This window comes from Marmota flaviventris, chromosome 4 (genome assembly GCF_047511675.1).
Source record: "Marmota flaviventris isolate mMarFla1 chromosome 4, mMarFla1.hap1, whole genome shotgun sequence".
In the NCBI taxonomy this organism is placed as follows: Eukaryota; Metazoa; Chordata; class Mammalia; order Rodentia; family Sciuridae; genus Marmota; species Marmota flaviventris.
This window is the reverse complement of record NC_092501.1, coordinates 11279463-11302739: the sequence shown is the minus strand read 5'-3', so window position 1 is coordinate 11302739 and position 23277 is coordinate 11279463. Positions and strand designations below refer to the sequence as shown.

Genomic DNA, 23277 nt, shown 5'->3' with positions numbered 1-23277 from the left:
GGATTGTTTCTCCTCCTCCTCCTCCTCCAACTGCTACTTCTTCTTCTTCTTTCTTTTTTTTTTTTGAGACAGGGTCTGTATCATTTGCCCAGGCAGACCTCCAATTCATGCTATCCTGCCTCAGCCTTCCAAATAGCTAGGATTACAGGCCCACCACCAGCCCAACTCCAGAATATTCTCTGAATTCGAGTTGGGAAATCAGGCCCAATATTAGTTCAAGACATTTCTGAGGAAAGAGAATGAGTCGTCATGCCTAAGGATCTAAATTGGCACCTCCCCAAATTCTTTCTGGAATACATTGGAGAATCAGGGTGCTTGTGAGGTTACAAGTGAAACTGCCATTGAATCAACCAAATAAAGAATTTTCATGGTTTGGTTTGGTGCCTACTTTCCAAAAAAGGGTATAGATTTAAGACATCAAGACATCAAGAACCAACCTCTACTATTAAAAAAAAAAAAAACAAGAAATGTGATTTTTCTTTAAAATTGTTTCCCGCATTGTATGTTCCTCTATTACAGATATGAGGTTCAAGAATAAAACCATCAGTCGATATGATTTCTTCTTTAGGTTTCCAAAGGCAGGCAGGTTCTTTTCCTCTGCACTTCCGTTTTCTTCCAGGCTCGTCATGGTGTCAGGTTAGTGTTCCCGAGCTCCTCCTGGACAGCACTTGCGCCCTTGAGAGAAAGTGTTTTAAACGTCACCAAGGGACGCCAGGGTCCCCGAGTATCAGTGTATGAGGGTTTGGAGGTGGGCGCGACTCCCCTAGTTTGAAGACGACTTCTATCTTATTCAGAGGAGGGGCAGCGCGCGGCCTCCCGTCCCGGGAACACCCACGCGGCGCGAAGGAGGCAGCGAGGCTGGAGACCGAAACCCGCCCGGGCGCACAGAGGACGCCCCGGGCCGGCCAGGCGCCCAGGTCCACCTCTGGGTGATCCCTTCGCGGGGACGCGATTGGGACAGCTCCGGGGAGGGAGGGAGGACCCGGAAGGGGTGGGGGAGGGGATACGAGCCCCGCCCCGGCCCCGCCCCTGGCTCGGCCCCGCCCCGCCGCGCCACGATTATAGCCGATGACTCAGGGCGGAGCTCCGCATCCAACCCGCACGGCCGCCAACTTCTCTGGATGGGACCAGAAGTTTCTAGCCGGCCAGTTGCTACCTCCCTTTATCTCCTCCTTCCCCTTTGGCAGCGAGGAGGCTATTTCCAGACACTTCCACCCCTCTCCGGCCACGTCACCCAGTCCTTTAATTCATAAAGGTGCCCGGGGCCGGCTTCCCGGACACGTCGGCGGCGCGCAGAGTTCTCGCTCCACCGGCGGCAGCGAAGTGTCCGCACCCCGCGACCCCGCGTCCCGCGGCCGCTGCGGCCCGACCCCGACCCAGCATGAGCGCTGCCACCCACTCGCCCATGGTGCAGATGGCGTCCGGCAACGGCGCCGGTGACCGCGACCCCCTGCCCCCCGGCTGGGAGATCAAGATCGACCCGCAGACCGGCTGGCCCTTCTTCGTGGACCACAACAGTCGCACCACGACGTGGAACGACCCACGCGTGCCCCCCCAAGGTCCCAAGGTGAGCCGGGCCAGCGGCCTCACTTCGACGGCGAGCAGGCCGGGCGGGGGGACTGGGCCGGCGGGGTACGCCAGGGCTCCCGACCGCCGGAGGTCGGCGAAGGCCACCGCGGACGCACGGCCTTCGGGGCGGACAGCGACCCCCACGCAGGGGTAGGTTGCCGCTCCCGTTGCGTCCTGCTGCGCGCGGGCGAATACCCTCTGCAGACCCGCCCTTGACAGGCGTCGCGCCCAGAGAAGCCCCCGAGGGCTGGCCCAGGGAGTGCGACCCGCGGGGGGGACGCTGGGTCCACTCGCCCTGTTCGAGGGGCGGAGGGCCTGGTGCTGGAGCTGCCCGCGCTCCTGGGCCCCGGGAGGGGCGGCCGGCCTGGTCAGCAGCCGAGGCCCTGGCCAGGCCCCGCCGCGGCCTCTCTCCCCACCCGGCCTCGCGTCCGGAGATCGGCGCACCCTGTACGGTTCTTGCATCGTCCCTCTGTGCGGATGCCAGAATCCCTCGCAGGCAAGGGGTGGGGGGGACTTTGGGGGAATTTCACCTTCTAGTTCCACAACTTGGTTGAGGGTTATGTTGACTTTACTCTGTCTTAGACATAGAGTGACTCAGGACACTGGCATAAATACATTTCATTAGTTTTCATTCTTTCTGTATTTGAAATTACAGCTGTATTACTGTTTGAAACTGCTTTCAATAAGGTAGTCTAATGTCATTTGTTTAAAGAAACAAACAAAAAACCCACAAGGTACTCTACTCCTGGGCAGTTTCTGTGCTAGAGATCCCTGACTGCCTCATAGTTGGCCCCTGCCTCGCCACATTGCCTCACCCTGGAGAGAAAGAGAATATGTATTATTATTATTTTTTTTTATTTTAATGGCACACATTCCCCTTCTTGTGTTTTTTAAATTTTTTTTATTTTTTGGTTTTCGGTGGACACAACATCTTTGTTTGTATGTGGTGCTGAGGATCGAACCCGGGCCGCCACATGCCAGGCGAGCGCGCTACCGCTTGAGCCAATCCCCAGCTCCCCTTCTTGTTATGGTATTAAAATACTTAGGATTTGTTCCCAGTACACAAATAACTGAAGAGCAATACTCTTGTGAATGCAGCAAATATATACCCCAGTTTCAAATATGCAGAGATACCTTCAAGAGCATGAAAATTTGAAAATACAAATTTGGGATGAAGAGCAAGGAAATTTGAAAATAAATATTTGGATTGAGGGCTGGGATTGTAGTTCAGTGGTAGAGCTCTTGCTTAGCGTGTGTGAGGCACTGGATTCGATCCTCAGCACCACATATAAATAAAGTAAAAAAAAAAGTAAATTGACAACTAAAAAATAATTTAAAAATTTTGGATTGAATCTGCTCATTTGAAAATAGAGTTAAAATTTTATAATTAACACATTGATGTAGTAATAATTTCTATAAATTTGAGCGATTTTTCAAAGTAAAAAGTTTGGAAAAATAAATATACCTAAATAGTAATTATTACTGGTGTCTGGAAAAAATTAAAAGCAATTAAGAGCTGATAACCATTATTTTTTAAAAAAGATCTGTATTATCCACTTCACTTTCACTTTTAGGCACTTCATTTTTTGGCCAGTGCCACAGATAGAACTCAGGGCCTCCCAAATACTGGACAAACACTGCACTCCCAGCTCACATTTTATTTTTTTCTTAAAGATACTGATAAAACTTAGGTATCCAAGAGTGAGGCATTGTATATCCAGCAGTTTACATTTACAAGAAATTAATTGTATATTTATTCCTAAAAATCAGAACAAGAGGCTGTAATTATCTGGGATGGGCATAATTATATGTATCTTTTTGTCTGTCTGTTCAACCCCTTATTGGGTGAAGCTTATACTCTATCCCTCTTATTTCAGGGTGCATAGGTGTAGAAGATCTATATTTTTTAAAAATATATATTTTTTAGTAGTCAGTGGACCTTTATTGTATTTATTGATACGCGGTGCTGAGAATCAAACCCAGTGCGTCACACATGCTACGCAAGCGCTTTGCCACTGAGTCACAATCCCAACCCCCAACGATCTATATTTTTGAGGTGTCCTTCCTATAGACACAGGGCCAGTCAGAATCTGCCTGCACCCTTTGTTGAGAGTGAAGATTAAGTTTGAGCACATACATTGCTTCTTTCCTTTTTTTTTTTTTTTTGGAATTTTTAAATATTGATTTTTTTAGTTTTCGATGGACACAACATCTTTATTTTATTTTTATGTGGTGCTGAGGATTGAACCCAGCGCCCCGCGCATGCCAGGTGAGCGCATTACCGCTTGAGCCACATCCCCAGCCCTGGTACTTTGCTTTCAACATGAGATTTACCCAGCAAGTTGGGATCTTCCTATGGATGGATTAGACTGGAATTTCATAAGCATTTTTAAGGGAAAAAAATTTCTGTTCTCAACAAATAGAAGCTATGAACTACTAAAATAGAAGGGCTGGGTTGGAAGAGTTGATCTGAAATTTTCATGGTCAAAATTTTATTTTTTAACTCTGAATTTTATTTATTTATTTTTAGTACTAAGGTTTAAACCCAGAGGCTCTTAACCACTGAGCCACATCCCTAGTTCCCCTTTATATATATATATATATATAAATATATGTGTGTGTGTGTGTGTGTGTGTGTATATATATATATATATATAAATAAATGTGTGTATATATATATATATATATATATATATATATATAAAGGTTGCTCTGGGCCTCGCTAAGTTGCTGAGGCTGGCTTTGAACTCGTGATCCTCCTGCCTCAGTCTCTTGAGCTGCTGGAATTACTGGTGTGTGCCATACCCAGCACAGTGAAAATTGTGAAGTTCTTGAAAGTTCTGGGATAGGTGGCGTAATCCCAATGATTTAGCAAGACCCTTAGCAACTTGGTGAAACTCCATCTCAAGACAAAAAATTAAAAAACGCTGAGTATATAGCTCAGAGATAAAGTGCTCCTGGGTAAAATCCACAGTAGCATAAAAAAAAAAAAAAGAAGAAGAAGAAAGAAAAAAAGAAAGCTCCTTAAAGATCTTTGGTTCAGACACTTTATTTTATTGATAAAGAAATGCAGAGAGTTCAAGTGGGTTTCTGAAGGTCATAGCGATAGCACCAATAGCAAGGAGAGAACAGTATGGAGCCACTAAGAACAAGCAGTGTCTGTTCACAAGTTAGAAGTGGCTTGAGTTTTTATAAGACTGAAGCATGTGGGATGGAATTCTTGAGCATCTTTATGTCTTCCCCATCACATTGGGTCACTCAACTCTGCTGTGTTTGCTTGGATTTTGATGAGTGGATATGATGAATTCAAGAAGAGAGTTGTTTTTGTTGTTGTTGTTTTTTAATCAAATTGACTACCTGGGATTTGTTGGTGTGGTACCAAAGCATAAGGAGAAAACTGACGTCAGTCTGAGAGCCAGATCCTCCCGGCTGCTCCTGCTTCATGTCTGGGTTTCATTGCTTTCAAAACAGTGCTTTGATAATCACAGAATATCTGGGCAACTGATGCAGTTTCACTTACGTGAATCACACCTTACTCCAGACTAAATACAGTGGAAAAATCCTTCCGTGTTGTTTTATGTTAGAAGTTGGTTTCCTAATGCATAATGAGAGAAGAGCTGGGTTCTAAAGAAAAGGGCTCTTTTGGAGGAGCTGAACTGGAGGACCCTCTAAGCATCCTCATGTTGGAGAAGAAATGCTGCCAGTCAATAAAAAGTATTCAGCGAGCATGGAAACGAGAAAGCTCTCTTGGGGGCGGATTCTGCTTCGGGATGTTTATAATCTAACCGTGTTGGTGCAGAGATGGCTTTCATGGAAAGAAGAAAAAGACTAGCATTTTGTATTTTATTTAGTTTTAAATTCTGTCCTCTCACGTTGATATTCCACCTTTCCCTGAAGTGTTTAGAGCAGGTCTTTTCTGCCCCCCGCCGCCCTTTTCTTAACAAGGGGGCAGGTAAAAGCAAGTGTCATGACTGCAAAGACACTGGCTTCATCCAGCACCTTTTTTTTTTCTTCTTTTGTTTTTTTCTTGGTACTGAAGATTGAACCCAGGGTGCTTTACCATTGAGCTACCTCCCAATCTTATTTATTTATTTATTTTAAAATATTTTGTTAGTTGTAGATGGACACAATACCTTTATTTTGTTTGATTATTTTTATGTGGTGGCAGGGATCAAACCCAGTGCCTCACAAGTGCTCCACCACTAAGCCACAATCCTGGCCCCTTATTTGTTATTTTGAGATAGGGTCTTGCTAAGTTGCTGAGGTTGGCCATGAACTTTTGATTCTCCTGCCTTATTCTCTAGACTAAGGATCATAGGTGTGAGCCACCGTGCCTGGTCTTCATAAGTAGCTGGGCCTCCCACCAGCAGTCTTCCTGGATTCTGATTTTCTGCATCTTCTGCCTTCCCACTAATCTCCTAGCAAATTTGTGTGATCCCAGACCCCTTTCCTGACAGAGAAGTTAGTGATCACTGTGGCCCCTGGAGATGCACGGTCACCTGTAGACACTCTCCAATTCTCCATGAGTAAACAGAGTCTAGGTATTCTGAGTTCTGGTCACTTGAATACCTTCTTGGATGGCAGGCAGACACTCTTCCCTCACAGAGCGAGGCTATTCTTGCTCTGTGGATCTTTGGGGTTCCCAGCTGACAGTCTCCAAAGGAACTTGGGCCCCATGTTGGATCTGAGTTACTCAGAGTGGTGCCCAGAAATCTTAAGTCCAAAGAGCTTTCTGTTGACTCTGATTCTGCCAGACTGGCTTGAGAGCCACGAGGGCCTGATCCTATTTGGCATGGGGGTGGGGGGATGGGGGATGTGCTGGGATGTGATACGAGCCTGTGTGGGCCCTGGAATCCCTCAGCCGTGCCTGCTTCACGTCTGGCCTGCAGAGTTGATTGTCTAGCCTTCACTTTCCTTGGGGAAACTTTCCCAGTGCCTGAGCTTCTGCAATGTGACTCTGGGCAGAGGTAGGGACAGGGTTAAGACAGTTTCACAGCAGAATGTGTCTGGCAAGGTGTCAGTGTGAGAGTGGGGAGGTGGTCAGTCTCTTGGCCTGAGACCTCCCCACACCCCAGAAGAAATGAGCCAGATCAGGGACTCCTTCTTCCCGTCTGGCCCTCCCAGCATTCACTTGCCATCACAATGTGGCAGGTTGTACTCAGGTGCTGTGAAAGAAACATCCCTTCAGAGAAAATTGGAAGTATTTCAAGTATGATTGGAGCAGAGAGAGCTGTTTATTCTGCGTCAGGTTCAGCAAAGCCTCCTGAATTTTCTTAAAGATGAGATCATTTTGCTCTTTCTGGATCGATTGCAAGCTGTTGTGTCTCTTAGCAGACTCGGAGCACAGTCGGGAGATGAGTGGCCCATTCTCTCCTTTGCATTTCCAGCAAGTTGCAGTCATGGCTGAGCAAATGCCTTTGCTACTGGATGATCAGTGATTTGTTGGGGGTGGGTAAAGAGTGTGGCCGCATATCTTGGGAGCCAGGCTCTCCAAGACCTTCATTTTCTAAAGAACAGCCTGTGTTTGGCTCACTCAAGAACTAAGTGCACCTCGGAGAGTATAATTTGTACCTGTTCTGTGAAGTAGATTCCCCTTTATGAGGGCAGAGTCTGTGCAGGGACGGTGGCAGTGGTGGTGGCATTTGATGTTAGGCAGGGCTGGGAAGGCTTATACGTTGGATGCTATCAGGGCTGGTGGTGAGTCACAAAGCTTCATACCACCCGTGAGGCTTGATTAGCACTGTCCTCATTTCTGGAATGACACACAGTTGCCTTATATAAACCACTCTGCATGTTTATTACTTTTTATTGACATTTAAAAATGATGTTCTGTTGTTTTCCATCCAAAACAGGAAACCATACATAATACAAACCCGCTCTTTCTCCTTCAAATTTTGCCATTTTAATGCTGCTCTTAAATATTTCGGAGGCCTATGTTGAAACACCGGAAGCTGAAGACAAAGGTCCTACTTATTAGGAACCTCTGAGACCCTATAGTTTAGATCAGCCCCGAGGAACCCACCACATGTGACTATTACTCTCCAGCCCCCTCCCTGGCTCCCCTCTATAGTGAATCAGCTCCACACCCCCAGTCTGTTTCTTCCTCACCACTTAGACTCAGCCAGACTTCTAAGGCCAGATGCCAGATCCTGTTGTTCTGCAGATGTGGTGTCTCTCCATCGTCGCCTGCCACTTGTGATACTTTGTGTGATATCTAGTGTTACTAAGTCTTCACATATTTCTATGAAGATGTCTTGGGGCCTTGGCAGCTTTTCAGGAGGCCAGGCAGCTTGGAAAAGCTTAATCAGAAAGATTTCCTTAGGAAAGGATGAATGGATTTTTCTTGGTCTGTCAACATATTGATACCTATGTGCAAGATATGAATGAGTACTTTAATAGATCTTGTCTTTTTTAAATCCTCAGGACAGTTCTCTGAGGTAGGAGCTCTTAAGTATGTCTTAATGCCTGAGAAAACAGGTTTGGAGAAGGGATTTGCCTGGCCTTGGGTCACAGAAAGACTGTAATAGCTTTCCCCCACCTAGGATCCTGCAGGAGTGACAGACACAGTTGCCTTTAGTGGGCCAGGCTGCTTCATACCCAGGCCCAACCCCAGGTAATAAATAGCCCTGAATCCATCTTTGTACAGTTGATAAGAAATATTGGCCCATTTCCTGAGCCTGAGTCTTAACTCAGGAGGTAGGCTGCTGTTTTCGTGTCACAGAATTAAATGCCATATAAGGGACAAGGGTGCTGTTCGATGCCTTCCTCCATGAAGCATGTCCCACCTCCTTCCAATGAGAAGCAGGCTCTCCCTGCTTTGCCTTGGGCTCATATGGTGGTTGCAGGTTCTGGGGCCGTCTGTTTCATACTCTGAGCTGGAAAAAACTAATGGCTGACTGTGTGGCCTGCCTCTGATGAAGTGTGGAGGGTGTGTGTCGCTGGAAGCCTTCCATTGGTTCCTCAGCATTGCAGTGTTGTCCTGGGCTCCTAATTGTCCCCCCAGAGGCCTGTCCCTGTGATCACTTTTTGAATGTTGTTTTCTGCGTAGAGGATGTCAGTGTTAATTCCCCAAGTCCATCCTGATGGGTCTGGAGAAGCTCTGTTTTCCACCAGTGACACAGCATCTTCCAGCCAGCCTGCTTGAGGGAGGGGCTGGGAGCCAACAGCAGCCAGACGCTGTCTGCACAGCTAGGGATCAGCGACACTGGGAAAGGAGACTTTTTCATTTCTTTTTCTTGTCGTGGGCAGTAAGATCAGATGCCGCATATGCAGAACTTCTTATTCACTGTCAGTTCAGAAAGACCTGGAAGTGCAGCCTGCTCCTTTGTGCGTCAGGAGCCTATTGTAAACACATTGGCTGCCCAAGGCTCCTAGCACAGAGCTGGGCCCTGGTGAATTGAGGTGAGACTTTCTACTGGAAATTCTTTAGCATCCTGTTGGAGAACAGATCTTTCCTATTTCAAAATAACTTCTTCAGTGTTCACTAAAGTAGAATTGCAATTATTTCAAAATTTAAAAATTTCTTCTTGGACACTGAAGAAATGAATGGTTTAAAAAACCCAGATAGTGGGGAAGAGGAAGAGGAAGGCACCTGCATGTGCCAAGGAGAAGGCAGCTGCTTCGCTGCTGGGTTGAACCTCCTGGGTCAGTGGAATAGGCCCCAGTGCAGGGCCCGATGCAGAAAGGGTTAGGCCCTGTTGTTGCTGCTGAATGGGGTCTTCTCCCTCCAGAGGCCCTGTGCTGGGCGCCATTGCAGTCTTGAGGTTGTGGTGACTCAGAACTGAGCCAGTGTCTTTACTCTCGCTCACTTGCCCTGTCTTGGCCGGGCCGATGACTCAGCAGAACAGTGGCTTCCTGACCCAGCACACACTTGTACTGAATGTTCCAGGTCTGAACCTCAGCCCAGCTTGGCCAGATGAAACGCTTTCCTTCCTGCTGCATTTACCCCAGGAAGACAAAGAAGAGTTTGGAGATGTTAATCACACATGAACGTTACCACACAGCATAAAGGTGTGACAGGAAAGGGCTAGTGAAAGGGCTGAGCTTACCATCAGACAAACTCACGCTCTAGAGAGCTTAGTTAAATTGTTCACCCTCCCTGGGCCTCAGTCCCCACTTCTATAAAATGGGAATTGCAACTGTACTTGTCCAACAGGGTTGGGAGACTGCAGGGAGATGTTGCATGGAGGGGGTTAGTTCAAAGCTTGGACCTGGATCGGTACATGCACAGTCCCTGGAGATGTTCACAGCCTTTGATGCTGGGTGAGAGGGTATTTGCAGATAGGCATTTGGCTGCCCCGTGTAGTAGATATGGCTATGCATAGGACCTTTAGCTCTCAGATGGGCCTGAGTATTGCTTCTCAGAAGTCAGACCTCCTGTCATCCCCTTTGCACCAAGTTGAGCTGACTCTACCTTAACTGTGTTTAAACAGCCCTCAGAACCCTGGCCTTGCTGTGTCCCTTGTGAGGGCAATATGCAGCCAGAGGGTCACATGAAGAATGTTAGGCCTTCTAGAGCCTTAGCCAGCCCCCAGCTCCAGCTCCTGTCAATCCCTCATCCTCCACCTGAGACAGGCCTGGGGATGGTGATTCCTGCATGGAGCTGCCCTGAACCCTGCCTTACTCAGCCCAACTCCTTGAGGACAGGCTGTCTCTTGGACATTCCAGCACAGCCCTGAGGACAGTGCCAGGAAAGTGGGGAGCTGGGGAGAGCCAAGATAACTTGGACCCTGTTACCTGCACCCAGCTTAGAGGGGCAAAGATGTCCCCACAGATGGAAGAAGGAGTTTTCTAATTGTCTTCATCATCCTGGGGGAAGATGTGGTTGTTGTGTGAAGAATGCTTTGAGAAGCTGTTTAGGGTAGGGAGAAGAATTCCTAGGAATCTCCCTAAGGGACTTACTGTTGGTCCAAGAGGGTCTCCCTTTGCCCCAGCTGCTGTTTACAAATGGGAGATTCTTTTTCTCTTGGCAAAGTATATTTTGTACAAAATGCACATCTGCTGTCATCCTACACTGACGCCTAACAAACGTTTGCATGGTTGGTATCTAGCAGATGGAACCAGTGTGTCCACTTTTGATGTGGGACAAGTCCTTGAGAAGGCTGTGGAAATGTTCCAGGTGTGAGGATGGTCCCTTCCAGGTCTCTTTAAATTCAGGTAGATCTTGCTTCCTGGTATGGAGATTTCAGGTACTTTTCCCTCTGTGATTCCTAGCTTTAGATGGATTAAAGAAGGTGCCTTGCTCCTTCTCCTCTTCTGGTTTTTTTTTTTTTTTTGAAGAGGAAGTAGGTAGTGTTTATTTTTCCCTGAATCCATGAGTACAGGAGCTGGATTATCTTGGCCTGGCTGTGCACTTCCTGTGTGACCTTGGACCTCATCCATTTCCACATTTGCTAAGTGGAATCCTTGAGGAGGGCTCCTGGGGGTGGGGACAGTGGGGAGGCTAGAGACTTGGCTCTGAGCCCCGATCTCTCCCCCATTGGAGAAACGCTCAAAAGCTGCCAGTGTGCATAGTTGGCTTGAGGACTGCTTGTGGGCCCTGGTAAGGGAGGTCGAGGAGATGCTTGCAGATGTTCTGCCTCCTGTGGACCGCCCCTTGCCCCTGCCTGGCCTGGCCTTTTCTCTCCCAGGTCTCTGGTTGTGTGCAGGGAGCCCCAGCCTGCTGTTGGTTCCCAGCAGTGAGTTGGTGTATAGGCCCTTTCCCAGAGTAGCTTGCAGGCCTGAAGGAAAGGGAAGAGTACTGAGGTGAGGCCTTCTGAGGGGTTTTTGGCTGTGTTTGCTTCCAGGTTAGTTCTCAGCAGAAAAAATGGCATCCTTGTTAATTAGTGCCCTCAAGGCTCTCAGGTAAATGGCCTACAACGCTGTTAGGCTTCTTACCTAGTTGGTGAGAACCACTGAGGAACTGGGCTTTGTAAACAGCAGGCCTAATTCTTGCTGGAGAAAGCTGCGTCTATCCATAGCTATCTGTGGAGTGAAGATACATGACTGTATAGGGCAGGTTGTGGCTTGAAGTTACAGAGCCTTTTTACGTCTTTATTTCACTTATGTCTTTCAACCTCCCCTCTAGCAGAGTGTTAGGAATTTTACAGCTGGGGAAACTGAGTCTTAGTAGTAAGAAGCCCCAGGCTCCTTACTGGTGAGCAGCAGGGAGGGATTGGAGCCCAGGGCGACAGCTTGCAGACTAGGGCTCTGTTGTTCATTCCTGTTTATTTGGACACAGCTGTAAGGAGAAGCAATGCTAGGGGCTAGGGATGCAGCTCAGAGATACAGCACTTGCCTGGCCTGTGCAAGGCCAAGTTCAGTCCCCAGTACAACAGGAAAGAGGAGGAGGAGGAGGAGGAGGAGGAGGAGGAGGAGGAGGAGGAGTGGTGCTGCTGGTTTCATCTTCTAAAAATACTCTCCAGTAGAAACATAGAGAGACATTCATTTTATTAGTCCTGGGATAAAATGATTAACAAGTTTCAGAGCAAACTTCCCATCAGCTTTGATTCAGGCTGGCTCACAGAGATTATGGCCACCACGGATCTCTGTCTTACCAGAAGTCCCAGGACAAAATTCCACCTTCTTAGAGGTTCTATGAATGAATGAACTTTGGTGGAATGTGGGCCTTGCTTATTATTCAGAATTTGCTCATTCTCTTATCTACCCCACCCAGCAAAGGGAGTGGTGGAAAAGACCCCGTATCACAATCTGGTGGACACTGAAAGAATTTAGAGTTCCTTGTAGGGACAGAAGTGACTATTTATATAACAAATTGACAGTAATACTTAATTCATTCCTATGGCCCGTTGTACCAAACAGAAAGCGGTGGTAGCATGTTGAGGCTCAGCCCTGTGCTTAACATAAAAGCTTTGTGCTCCTGTCTCCTGCCTGATGGAGGTGAGCCAAGCTGCCAAATTGAGACCAGGCCCTAGCTACATGGGGGAGTTCCAGGATTGCTCTTTTCCTCCACCTCTTTGCTTTGTTTTAGAAGTTTTGAAGTGTTGTTAGAGAACTCAACGCCTGGCCTGGGTGAAGGCTCTTCTGGCCTAAAAACCCAGTTAATAGAATCCGTGTCCTACTTTAAGACTCCAGGGCTATCATCAGAAGTGCTGTGGCAGCCCCAGGAGCTGCTATAACCCTCAGTTCCCATCAGGGTGATGGGAGCTGAGGTTTGTAGGTATTGAACCCACTTTTTTTTTTTTTAAATATGTTTTAGTTGTAGATGGACACAATACCTTTATTTATTTATTTTTGTGTGGTGCTAAGGATCAAATCCAGGGCCTCACACACGCTAGGGCAAGTGCTTTACCACTGAGCCACAACCCCAGCCCTTGAGCCCACTTTTTAAGAGCACTGTGGCCATAGAACCCAAGCTGTGGGGTTGGGCCTCACAGAGGGAGCCTGTTTTCAGGGTTCCGAGTGTTCAGTGTTCGGGGGATCAGTTGTAGATGGGTCAAGGCCAGCCCTTCTGTATGGCCATCCTATGAATGTGCATGTACCCAGCTTGTGCCTTGCCAGACCCACACCTGGCCGGCATCCGAGCCCTGCTTCCTGCCCATCTCCTGGAGTACAAGGGCTGCAGCCAGGGTGGTGTTCAGCCTCTTCATAGTTGAGAAAATAAGGTCCAGGGAGGGATTGCTGGCTGTTCGCTTCACAGGTGGTTTTGGGTGGAACAAGACCTAGGACCAGCTGCAGTCTCTTTCCCATCTCCTGGCTGTCCCCTTAGTGCCAGGTACTTGTTACAAACAATTAGTCATGCAAACGTGACCTTAAGCAGATAAGCCCAACAGCTTGCCTGGGCTCCAAACCTGACCCCAGGCTTTCTCTAATAATAATGTCTTGTTTTTAACAGGACAAAATTTTGGCTTGTCTGAGGTATTTTTTTTCCTGCTTTCAATCCCAGCCATCTCATGGAGTTATTTGTTGCCCTAAGACAAGCCTCAGAAGATTTTAATGCAATATTCAGGCAAGGGGAAAGAATTAACTAATTCATTTTATAAATTAATGTGGTGAGATAAGCAGTGGAAGGCCCTGGAGCACTTATTTTCTAATTAGATTTTGTGTATATTCCTGATGTCCTTTTACCTAAAGATAAGGATAATGAGCTGAGCTGCAGGCAGGTCTCGGTGATGATGGGCAGTCATCAGCTTGGTGACTGTGATTGCACCCCAGTCCCTGTCATGTGATCACCCAGCGCCCCCATACCCCACCCCTTAGAAGGTGGCTTCTCCCCATTGATGTCAGGTTGGAGCAGGGGATGAGTCATATCTGAAGGATGCTAGTGTAACCAAGAGACTGTCTCTAGAATTGTGCTTGAACTTGAGAACACCTCTTAATGGACTAAACAGATATTTTAGTCATATTCTGGAGAATTATAATATTACACTTTGGGGGGGGTGTTCTTTTTTTTTTTTTAACTTGATTGTGATGCAAATGCAGTGGGCACTATAGGTCTCCAGGCAGTGCTTTTTACTTAGAAAAATCAGTCATTTGCTACTGGACTCTAGCAATGCCGGGAGTGGGGCCCTCAGGCAGTGGTGTGAGCACTCCAGCACAGGCCTTGCTGTGGGTGCGAGTGTCACTTTTGGTTTAATTTTATTCTTTCAGGTGGAATTGCTGATTGTTCTGTGAAGTTGGTGTGATTTTTCAGTCACCTAAAGCAATAGTTTTCTAAACAAAACCCTACCAGAGTGGAGGGGGCGCCTGGAACTTCTTCCTGAAGCAAAATTTGCATTTTATTAAGCAACATTAGTGGGCCATTAATTCTCCCAGGTCCAGGAGCCATGGACCTCAGGACTGTAAAGAAAAGCAGCCCCAGCCGCCCTTCCCCTTTAGCCTTTGCGTTTGTGCCTGATGGCTTAGTCATTTTCCAGTCTTCTACTCAGGGTTCTAGGAAAATGTGCAGTTTGATAGATTTTTACACAGGGGTGCACTTATTTACCACCACCCAGAAAAAGAGAATATTTCTATCACCTCAAGATAAAGAGTCTAGAAAGCTAGAACCCTCCCAGCCACTAACATCTCCTCCAGAGGTTACTGGGGGTGAGGTTTTTTGTTTCACTGTTAGAGAAGCAGTGGGCCCAGTCACCTAGCAAAGACCACATCAGAGGACTTGGGTGGGCTTCTGATTTCGGCTGGAAGGAAAGCTGCTCCATTTAGTGGACAGACTGCCCAAAAGGACTGTTAGGACTCAATACTGAGTAGCGAAGGATTCCTGCAGTACCTCTCAGTGACTCTCTATGGTGCCCGTCTCATAGCAAGAACCAGCTTCTGAATGTGAGGTCTGGATGCTGTCCCTGCTCTTGGGTGACCTGGGAGTTAAGCAGGCTAAAATAATGTTCCTGCCCTAGCACGTGGTCATTCTAATCTGAGAGTGCCAAGTGCCTGTCTGCCTATATCCCCAAGGACACAGTGACAACCCTTGCCTTTCCTGTGTTTTGGAGGCCCTCCCTGGGGCAAGGTCTCAGCAGGAGAGAAGCAGTTGATGGGCTTGAAAGGGCTAAATCCCAGGGCCAGCCACCTGGTGTCCAAGCCTCTACATAAATAGAAACATCATGGAAACGTTGCAGAATTAATGGTCTCTTCCCTCAAAGCATACATCAGCCTTCAGGATCTGTTCTTGCTTTTGACCAACTCTGAGCAATAGAAAATATACCCCGAAAGCTCATAGGTTTTTAGTCTTCTGCCTGTTTGCCATTCAGAGAGCTGCTTCCTTAAGCAAGGCCCTCTCTCCTTAATACCTGACCTACTCGGATATGTACATGTGACACACATCAGTGGCTCCCCTCCTCTGGAGAAGGTTCTTCATGCCTGGGAGATGGTTGGTAGCTGTGTTACGCAGCCTCTGCTTGGTGAGAGGTGGCATCACCCAGTGAGTGGCTGCCCAGCCTTGTTGTCTGAAATAAGATCTTTCTCTGTGGTACATCTGGAACTTGGCCTTCTCAAGGGTCCCAAAATAGCCAAGCCACTGAAGAGAGAACTTCATGAGAGGACAGAAGAGAGGGACCCCAACTCTCCTAGTTCAAGTAGGCCTTGTTCTGTTAAAGAAAAAAATTATTCTGTGATACTTGTTAAAGCATGGTAAGGAAAACTTTATTGCAGACCACTGGGCTAGGAGTAGGGATCACTGCAATGGAGTTCTGCAGGTGGGGGGCAGATGAGCCCGACTCCCAGCACCGCATGGGCAAGTGGGGACTTTATAGCCAAGGAGCAGTGTGAGGGTCACTGGATGGAAGATGACTAAAAAGAAAGAAACATCGAGGCCTAAGAGAGATTCTGGCTTACATTCTACTAACCTGTGACAGCGTTCTTGCTACAGACGTCCAGGTGATCAGAAATCACCTGGGGATGATGGAGACAGGCACCTCATCAGATAATGAGATGATCAGACATGGAGGAGGGGGTTTGGTAACCATGTATAGAGAGTTCTTTTGCTAAAACTAGATTTTACAAGTGCACAGATGGGCCTGGGAGAAGGTTCAGGAGTCTGACTAAAGCTTGGCTAGGCAAAGACTGTCCGTTGGCATCATAAGACTAGCACAATTAATCCCTGGGTTTCACTCCCTCTCTGTGCTGTTTGTGATCTTGAGTGCCTCCCTTGTAGCTTGTACTAACAGCATTTCTGAAGAGGCAGCACCACTACCGCCACCCTACTTCTCTCTGAAAGTTTCTAAACTGTGTCTGTGTTTGGGTCCAGTATAAACCTGGTACAGCTGGGAAACTTGGACCTTTTTTGGAAGCTGAGAGTCTTGCTGTAATTTGGTAGTTGGAGATGAGTCTTGTTCCTGGGAGATCACCTTCCTATCTGAAGGTTTAGGGGACAGTCAAGCTCTCCTGCATATACTGCCTCCCCATTGTTACCCAGAAAAGAAACCTGTCTTACCAGTTTGGGAAATTGGTGCTTCCCTTGTGCTCAGCAGTTACCTTGGCTCCTCTGCTTTCGCCTGGCCACACAGCAGCCTCTGAAGGAGAGGGGATGTTCAACAGAAGCAGGGGACTGTGGAGCAGCCAGACTCCCTGGCTGAGCTGGGGACCCAAGTCGAGAGAGGGCTCTGTACCAATTTCCTCTTCAGGGGTATTTTCTTTCTGTTTTCTCATGAGTCTGTTTCTCTTCTGTTCATTCTAGGAAACATCGTCCTCTGCCAATGGCCCTTCCCGGGAGGGCTCCAGGCTACTTCCCACAAGGGAAGGCCACCCTGTGTACCCCCAGCTCCGACCAGGCTACATTCCCATTCCCGTCCTCCACGAAGGGGCTGAGAACCGGCAGACATACCCTTTCCATGCCTATCCCCAGCCTGGGGCTCAGCGATTCAGAACTGAGGCAGCCGCAGCTGCCCCTCAGAGGTCCCAGTCACCTCTTCGGAGCGTGCCAGAAGCCACCCAGCCAGACAAACAGTGTGGACAAGTGGCAGCAGCTGCAGCAGCTCAGCCCCCAGCCTCCCATGGACCTGAGGTAAGGAGAGGCCTGCCCCCCCCCCGCCCCCCGCCTGGACCAGGCACTTTTAATGGGCAGGCATTAGGGCCTGGTCTATAGTATCAGCAGCCCCCCAAGCAAAGATGGTTGCGGACCCCAGTCCCCCCAGCATTTCACAGGTGTTTTTTTAGGTGCCCGGGGCAGGAGTCTCGTGACTTATTTTTGTAATTAAGGAATGGGACCAAGATGGTGAACTATAAACTGCTTGGTCCAAATGCGTAAAGGAGAGAGCAGCCGAGCTGATACCCTGAAGACTGGCCTCCTGGCTCCTAATTCTGATGTACCTTATTTACACTGGGCTTCTCTGTTTCAGAAAGAGCTATGTATTATTTTGGTCTAGTTCAGTACTTATGGATAAATATCAACAGCTCAGAACTATGTAGAGAATGAAAACAGGACTGCGTACCTGTCCCCAGAGCATCCCGCAGTGTACAAGGAAAGCCAGATAAGGAATGAGAAAGGCAGCAGCCCAAAGATAGGTTCAGCCCAGAGCCCTTCACTTCAGGGTATGTTGGTGGATTCAGGGCAACAACAGCTGAAGAATAGTTGTCAATCTAATCCTTGGTGGGGATTTGTGGGCCAGTGGACCTAGTAGGCTTCCTGAGCACTAGGCCCTTTTTGTCTTTTGACTGCAGATCATCCCCTTGTGTCCACTGGCACTGTTCTTGAGCACAAATCCTCACTTCCTGTCTGTACCCAGAGTCATGATGGCCTCTGAGCTCTGTTCAGCTCTACCACCTGCATGGGGGTAAAAAGTCATAGTTAGTGGGGGGTCCCAGGAGGTTCTTTCTTTCCTTGGAGAGGAAACACCTATGTGTGCAATGTGTTTGCTGTAAAAATCAAAGCGACACATCAGAGAAACCTTGGCAAATTTAAGCTAATAAGGCCCTTAGAGACCAACGCAGGGAAAAGGCCTCCTCATTTTCTAGATGAATAGAAGGTGGCCCAGAAGAGAAAGGGGCCTGGCTTGCCCCAGGCCTCACAGGGGACACATGAAGCTCCCAGCTGTCACCCTCCCTAGATGAGTAGCGAAGGGTGGAGGAGGGCAGCCAGCACCGTGGATGGGGCACTCCTGTGCGCGCCATGTGTATGCACAGATGATTTTACTTACTGGTCAGGACAGGGTTAGTGTATATATATGGGGTGCTTTATCTGTATTTCAGATGATGCTGAGAAAGCTATTGAGCTAGTAAGAATTTGAACCCAGGCCCCTTTATTCCGAAGCTCTCAGTCTTAATGCTACTCTGTAGGGCTGGGGACTGCACCTAGGCCCCGTGCCTGCTGAGCACTCGGTCTTTCACTGGGCCACCTCTCAGCCCTTAACACTCCAGTTTGAAAATAGAAACATTTCTGTATGGAAAGTGTTGGGAAGTGTGTTGCTTTGAGTAGGTGCACAATGAAAGGTTGGTGTGCCAGGGCTGTGGGATCATTCCTGGGGCCACACCCTCTGCCCTTTGTCTCTTACAGCGGTCCCAGTCTCCAGCGGCCTCCGACTGCTCCTCCTCATCTTCCTCGGCCAGCCTGCCCTCCTCTGGCAGGAGCAGCCTAGGCAGCCACCAGCTGCCTCGGGGCTACATCCCCATCCCAGTGATACATGAGCAGAATGTGGCCCGGCCGGCTGCCCAGCCCTCCCTCCACCAAGCCCAGAAGACCCACTACCCGGCTCAGCAGGGTGAATACCAGACCCACCAGCCTGTGTATCACAAGATCCAGGGTGATGAATGGGAGCCCCGACCTGTGAGAGCAGCCTCCCCTTTCAGGTCACCAGTGCGGGGTGTGTCCAGCCGGGAGGGCTCGCCAGCCAGAAGCAGCACACCAGTGCACTCCCCATCGCCCATCCGTGTGCACACCGTGGTTGACAGGCCCCAGGTATGGGAAGTCGGTTCTTAGCAGACTGCTGCGGTGGAGGCATGTCTCCATCCAGGGGCTAGGAGCTCTGTGGGTACTGTGGGCTCCCGCCTTGTTAACTTGGGCACAACAGGAGAAAAGTGAGGCTCGCTGGTCCTCAGCAGAAATGTAGGACAAGGGCTGTGGCCTCGCCGCTCTTTTCAGCTGATCATTTCCCACTCTGGCTGTCTTAGGAGACCTATGCTGTCACCCTCGTACCTGAGACCAGGTTTCTTAATGCCCACCATACCCCTGTCCATACTCTCACAGCCTGATTAGATCAGCTGTCCCCTTCTCCACTGTGCAAGCCCCTCTATACAGTCCCAGGCCCTCTCCCCACCTACTGCCTCCCAAGAGACCAGTCAATCTTGTTTTCTCTGTGGTACCTGCTCATCTTTCTGATGGTGCCTTCCATGAGCCCTTTATGGTATATCAGGTGATTATTCTTTGCCTTTTTCTTTTTTCTTCTTCTTTTTTTCTTTTTTGTAGTTGTAAATGGACAGGAATGCCTTTGTTTATTTTTATGTGGTGCTGAGGATCGAACCCAGTGTCTCACACATGTTAGGCAAATGCTCTGCCACTGAGCTACAGCCCCAACCCTATTCTGTGCCTTTTAAAGTGTTCATCTTCTGTGTAAGCTCTGAGCCTTATGACAGGAACTGTGTCTGATACCTTTAGTTTTTGGTCAGGTGCTTTGGTCCCTGGCTGATGCATCAGCCAGCCGTAGTGGGTGGAAAGCCATCCTGGCCTGGTGAAGGCTCTGGACATCAACTTGCTTGTCATCTAGTGGAGCAGGGGTGTTGAGTCAGGGAGGAGGAGAAAGTCATTGAGACTGAGCAGCCTAGCAGCAGAACATCAGCAGCCAAGGTCCCTCTGGCTGCAGCTTGAGCAGCTGAATTAAAAGGAAGCTCCCTGTGAATGAATGTGAGTTATCCTTTTCCTATAAACAATGACACTGTCCAGGGCCCTGGAACGGAGAGAGCACCCTCATTTAAAAATTTTTTTTGATGTTTTTTTTCTTTAATGTGGAAATAATATCAACCTTACAGAGAAGTGTTACAAGACTCAAAAAGAAGTTCCATGTACCCTTCACACAATCAGTTAACATTTTTCTGTATTTGTTTTGTCGTTGCTTCTCTCTACGTACGTTAACTACATATGTTAACTGTCTGAGAGTTAGTTGCAAATGTCATCCCTCTATTCCTGAATACTTCAGCAGATATTTTTCTAAAAAAAAAAAAAAGACATTGCTAGCCATAGAAGACCAGCCTGGATTCAGGGAGTTCTGCGGTAGCATCATCCAATCTCTAGAAGAGTTCCTCAGACTTTGATGCTTTGATGACCTTGACGTTTTTAAGGATCACCAGCCATAGGGCATCTTCTCCTAAGTTTTGCTGAAGTCACTAGTTACACAGACTACCACTGCCTTTAAAACCCAAAGAGGGCCATGTGGTAGGTGCGTGAGTAGTAAGGACCAAAGTTTGGCCAGAGATTCAGTCAAAAAAGGATGCTGGTGTTGAGATGGCTTCATCACATTAGATCCATAATTAGTGAAATGGTACTTAATCCTATTTTTACATTGATCATAGTGACCTCCCCATCTTTTTTTTTTTTTTTTTTTTTTGGTACTAGGAATTGAACCCAGGGGCACTTTACCACTAAGCTACATCCCTAGTCCCTTTTATTTTTTATTTTGAGGTGGTGTCTCAATAAGTTGTCCAGGCTTGCAATACTCCTGCCTCATCCTCCCAAGTTGCTGGGATTACAGGTGTGTGCCACTGTACCTGGCTATGACCTCCTTTTTTATAGCTTGTTCAAAGAATATTTTTTGGAGGCTTTCAAAAATTAATCTAACTGAACATAAAAGTAGAATTAAGATTTTAAGTTGGCAATAGTTCAGAAATAGAATAATCCAACATTTATTTCCCCATTGATGAAACTGGAGCATATGAGATTTTTAAACAGGTTTTAGATTTTCATTTATATACTAGAAGAGCCATAGTATTCCTGTTTTGAGCATCGTTCATTTTTTAAAAAATAATAGCTGTCAACTATAGTCATAAGAAAGAGTGCACAGCCTGAGTTCTGCCTGGGGAGGTACCACAACTCAGCTGAGCTTTAGGCTCTGGCACAGATGTGCTAAAGCAGGATTCTTCTAGAGTTAACTATTTTGAGTATCTTGCTTATTCTCACAAAATACCTTAGTTTGGGCAGAAACCACTAGGTTGTCATAGGTCTGAAAAAACAGAAGATCATTCCTTTCCTGGAATAGGAGATGAAAAGGTCACCCGGGAGTAGGGAGCGCATGGTAAGGAGGCAGACCAAGGCAGCCACTTCCTGTCTGCATCCTGAGTTGGTATCACTTGGGACTGTACCGTGAGCAAACCCTGCTTAGCAGTTAGCATTAGGTTTTGCTATTCTCATTTTTGAAAATTATATTGGTTTTCTTTTCCTTGCCATAAGACTTGTCACCTCCAGCGCACGTGAGGTGTAACAGACAAATAGCCCAGAGTGACTAGTGGAAGGTTGGAGAATAGTTTGGTCAGATACATGATTAATACCACGTGTTTATTTAAGCTGTTTGTTGACTTTGAAAATCTTTTATATGGTTAAACTTAACCAAGAAAAATAGTTGTTTTTTTTCTTCTAATTGATACTAGCTACAAACAACTACCTGTGACTTTTAGCCAGTTATTTTAAATACCTCTGTATCTTTTCTCTGTTTCTCAGCAGCCCATGACCCATCGAGAATCCCCACCTGTTGCCCCACCTGAAAACAAACCAGAAAGTAAGCCAGGCCCAACTGGACCGGATCTCCTTCCTGGACACATCCCAATTCAAGTGATCCGCAAGGAGGCGGATTCTAAACCTGTTACCCAGAAGCCGCCTCCTGCCTCTGAGAAGGTGGAAGTAAAGGTTCCCTCTGCTCCAATTCCTTGTCCTTCCCCTTCTCCAATTCCCAGCCCTGCCCCTTCTGCTGTCCCCTCTTCCCCCAAGAATGTGGCTGCAGAAGAGAAGGCAGCCCCCAGCCCTGCACCTACAGAAGTCACACCCCCCAAACCAGGAGAGGCTGAGGTTGCCCCAAAACATCCAGGTGTGCTTAAAGTGGAAGCCATCCTGGAGAAGGTGCAAGGGCTGGAGCAGGCCGTGGACAACTTTGAAGGCAAGAAGACTGACAAAAAGTACCTGATGATTGAAGAGTATCTGACCAAAGAGCTGCTGGCCCTGGATTCTGTGGACCCTGAAGGACGAGCTGATGTACGTCAGGCCAGGAGAGATGGTGTCAGGAAGGTTCAGACCATCTTGGAAAAACTTGAGCAGAAAGCAATCGACGTCCCAGGTCAAGTCCAGGTCTATGAATTCCAGCCCAGCAACCTTGAAACCGATCCACCACTGCAGGAGATCATGGGGGTGGGTACCACAGCAGCAGACAAGGGGAAGAAAAGTGCTGGAAATGAAGAAGCCCAAACTGCAACCCAGCAGCCAGAAGCCAAAGAAGCAGCAGCTCCAAACCCCGGCAGCACGACGGACTCAGCTGGCCCCCCAGCAGCCGCACCATAGTCCCCATTAGACAAGAATCAGACTTGGAGACTTGGCACTGTTGTGTGTGCTTTAGGGAGTTTTAAGTTGCATGCATTTCAGGGACTTTAAGTCAGGTGGTTTTTATTTTTTTGTAGGTGTTCCGTACACAGTAACTTGGGTGGAGGCAAAACACTAATAAAAGGGCTAAAAGGAAAATGAAGCTTTTCTTCTGTATTCTTACTCTGTATAAATAAGAAGTTGCTTGTTTCAGAAGTTTAACCCCATCGCTTATTGTTTTGGGTCCCCACTGTGCATGGGCACCATGTGTTAACTGTGGTTGTGAGCTGTCTTTCTGTAGCTCTGAACTGAGGAGTCTTTTGGGGGCGGGGGGGGGGTAGATGGGGAGTCGATTTCCCATCACACAAATATGAAATCCATTTTTCAGAAATGTTGCCATTGTAATGGGATGATTTTCATCTCAGAGTTCAAATATCTAACTTTTAGATAGAATAAGATGTAAGGAGCTATAGTCATATCTGTATGTTGGACAACTATAATGTTACATTTGAAAAAAGGGGAAATAAAGTAATTATATAACTCAGTTTTGTGTGTGTGATTTCTAAAACATTGTAAAGGGTGGTGGCATCAAGATTTTCTGTCCCTGGCTGTAGTCAGAATCAATGGTCGACACTCACTAGCTGGATCTGGGACTCCTAATGTCTCTACCCCTCCAACTCTTGAGAGAGTGAAGCTTGATCGCTTTTCCAGTTACACCTGGAACCTGGGAAGACCCAGGATTGTGGACTCAGGTAATGGCATGTGCCTGCCACACACTTTCAGGCCAC

General features: G+C 47.6%; 1 protein-coding gene across 2 annotated transcripts; it reads left to right on the top strand.

Moving 5' to 3' along the window:
- The first annotated feature begins 1078 nt into the window (after window positions 1-1078).
- Window positions 1079-23033, top strand: Bag3 (BAG cochaperone 3). 2 transcript variants are annotated; one of them, XM_027930198.2, is made up of 4 exons: window positions 1079-1567; window positions 16676-17002; window positions 18491-18892; window positions 21644-23033. In XM_027930198.2, exons 1-4 carry the CDS (start codon window positions 1382-1384, stop codon window positions 22469-22471), a joined length of 1743 nt encoding a protein of 580 aa, XP_027785999.2. In that variant the 5' UTR covers window positions 1079-1381; the 3' UTR covers window positions 22472-23033. The 2 variants fall into 2 exon arrangements, with proteins under 2 accessions (XP_027785999.2, XP_027785998.2); XM_027930197.2 differs by having other exon boundaries at window positions 21641-23033.
- Window positions 23034-23277: the final 244 nt, after the last annotated feature.

Excerpts from the sequence above, each read along its gene's own strand:
- Bag3 (XM_027930197.2), top strand. The coding sequence starts at position 1,382 with ATGAGCGCTGCCACCCACTCGCCCATGGTGCAGATGGCGTCCGGCAAC. Across the intron at positions 17,003-18,490 it reads CAGCCTCCCATGGACCTGAG|CGGTCCCAGTCTCCAGCGGC; the intron begins GTAAGGAGAGGC and ends TGTCTCTTACAG. Across the intron at positions 18,893-21,640 it reads CCGTGGTTGACAGGCCCCAG|CAGCCCATGACCCATCGAGA; the intron begins GTATGGGAAGTC and ends TCTGTTTCTCAG.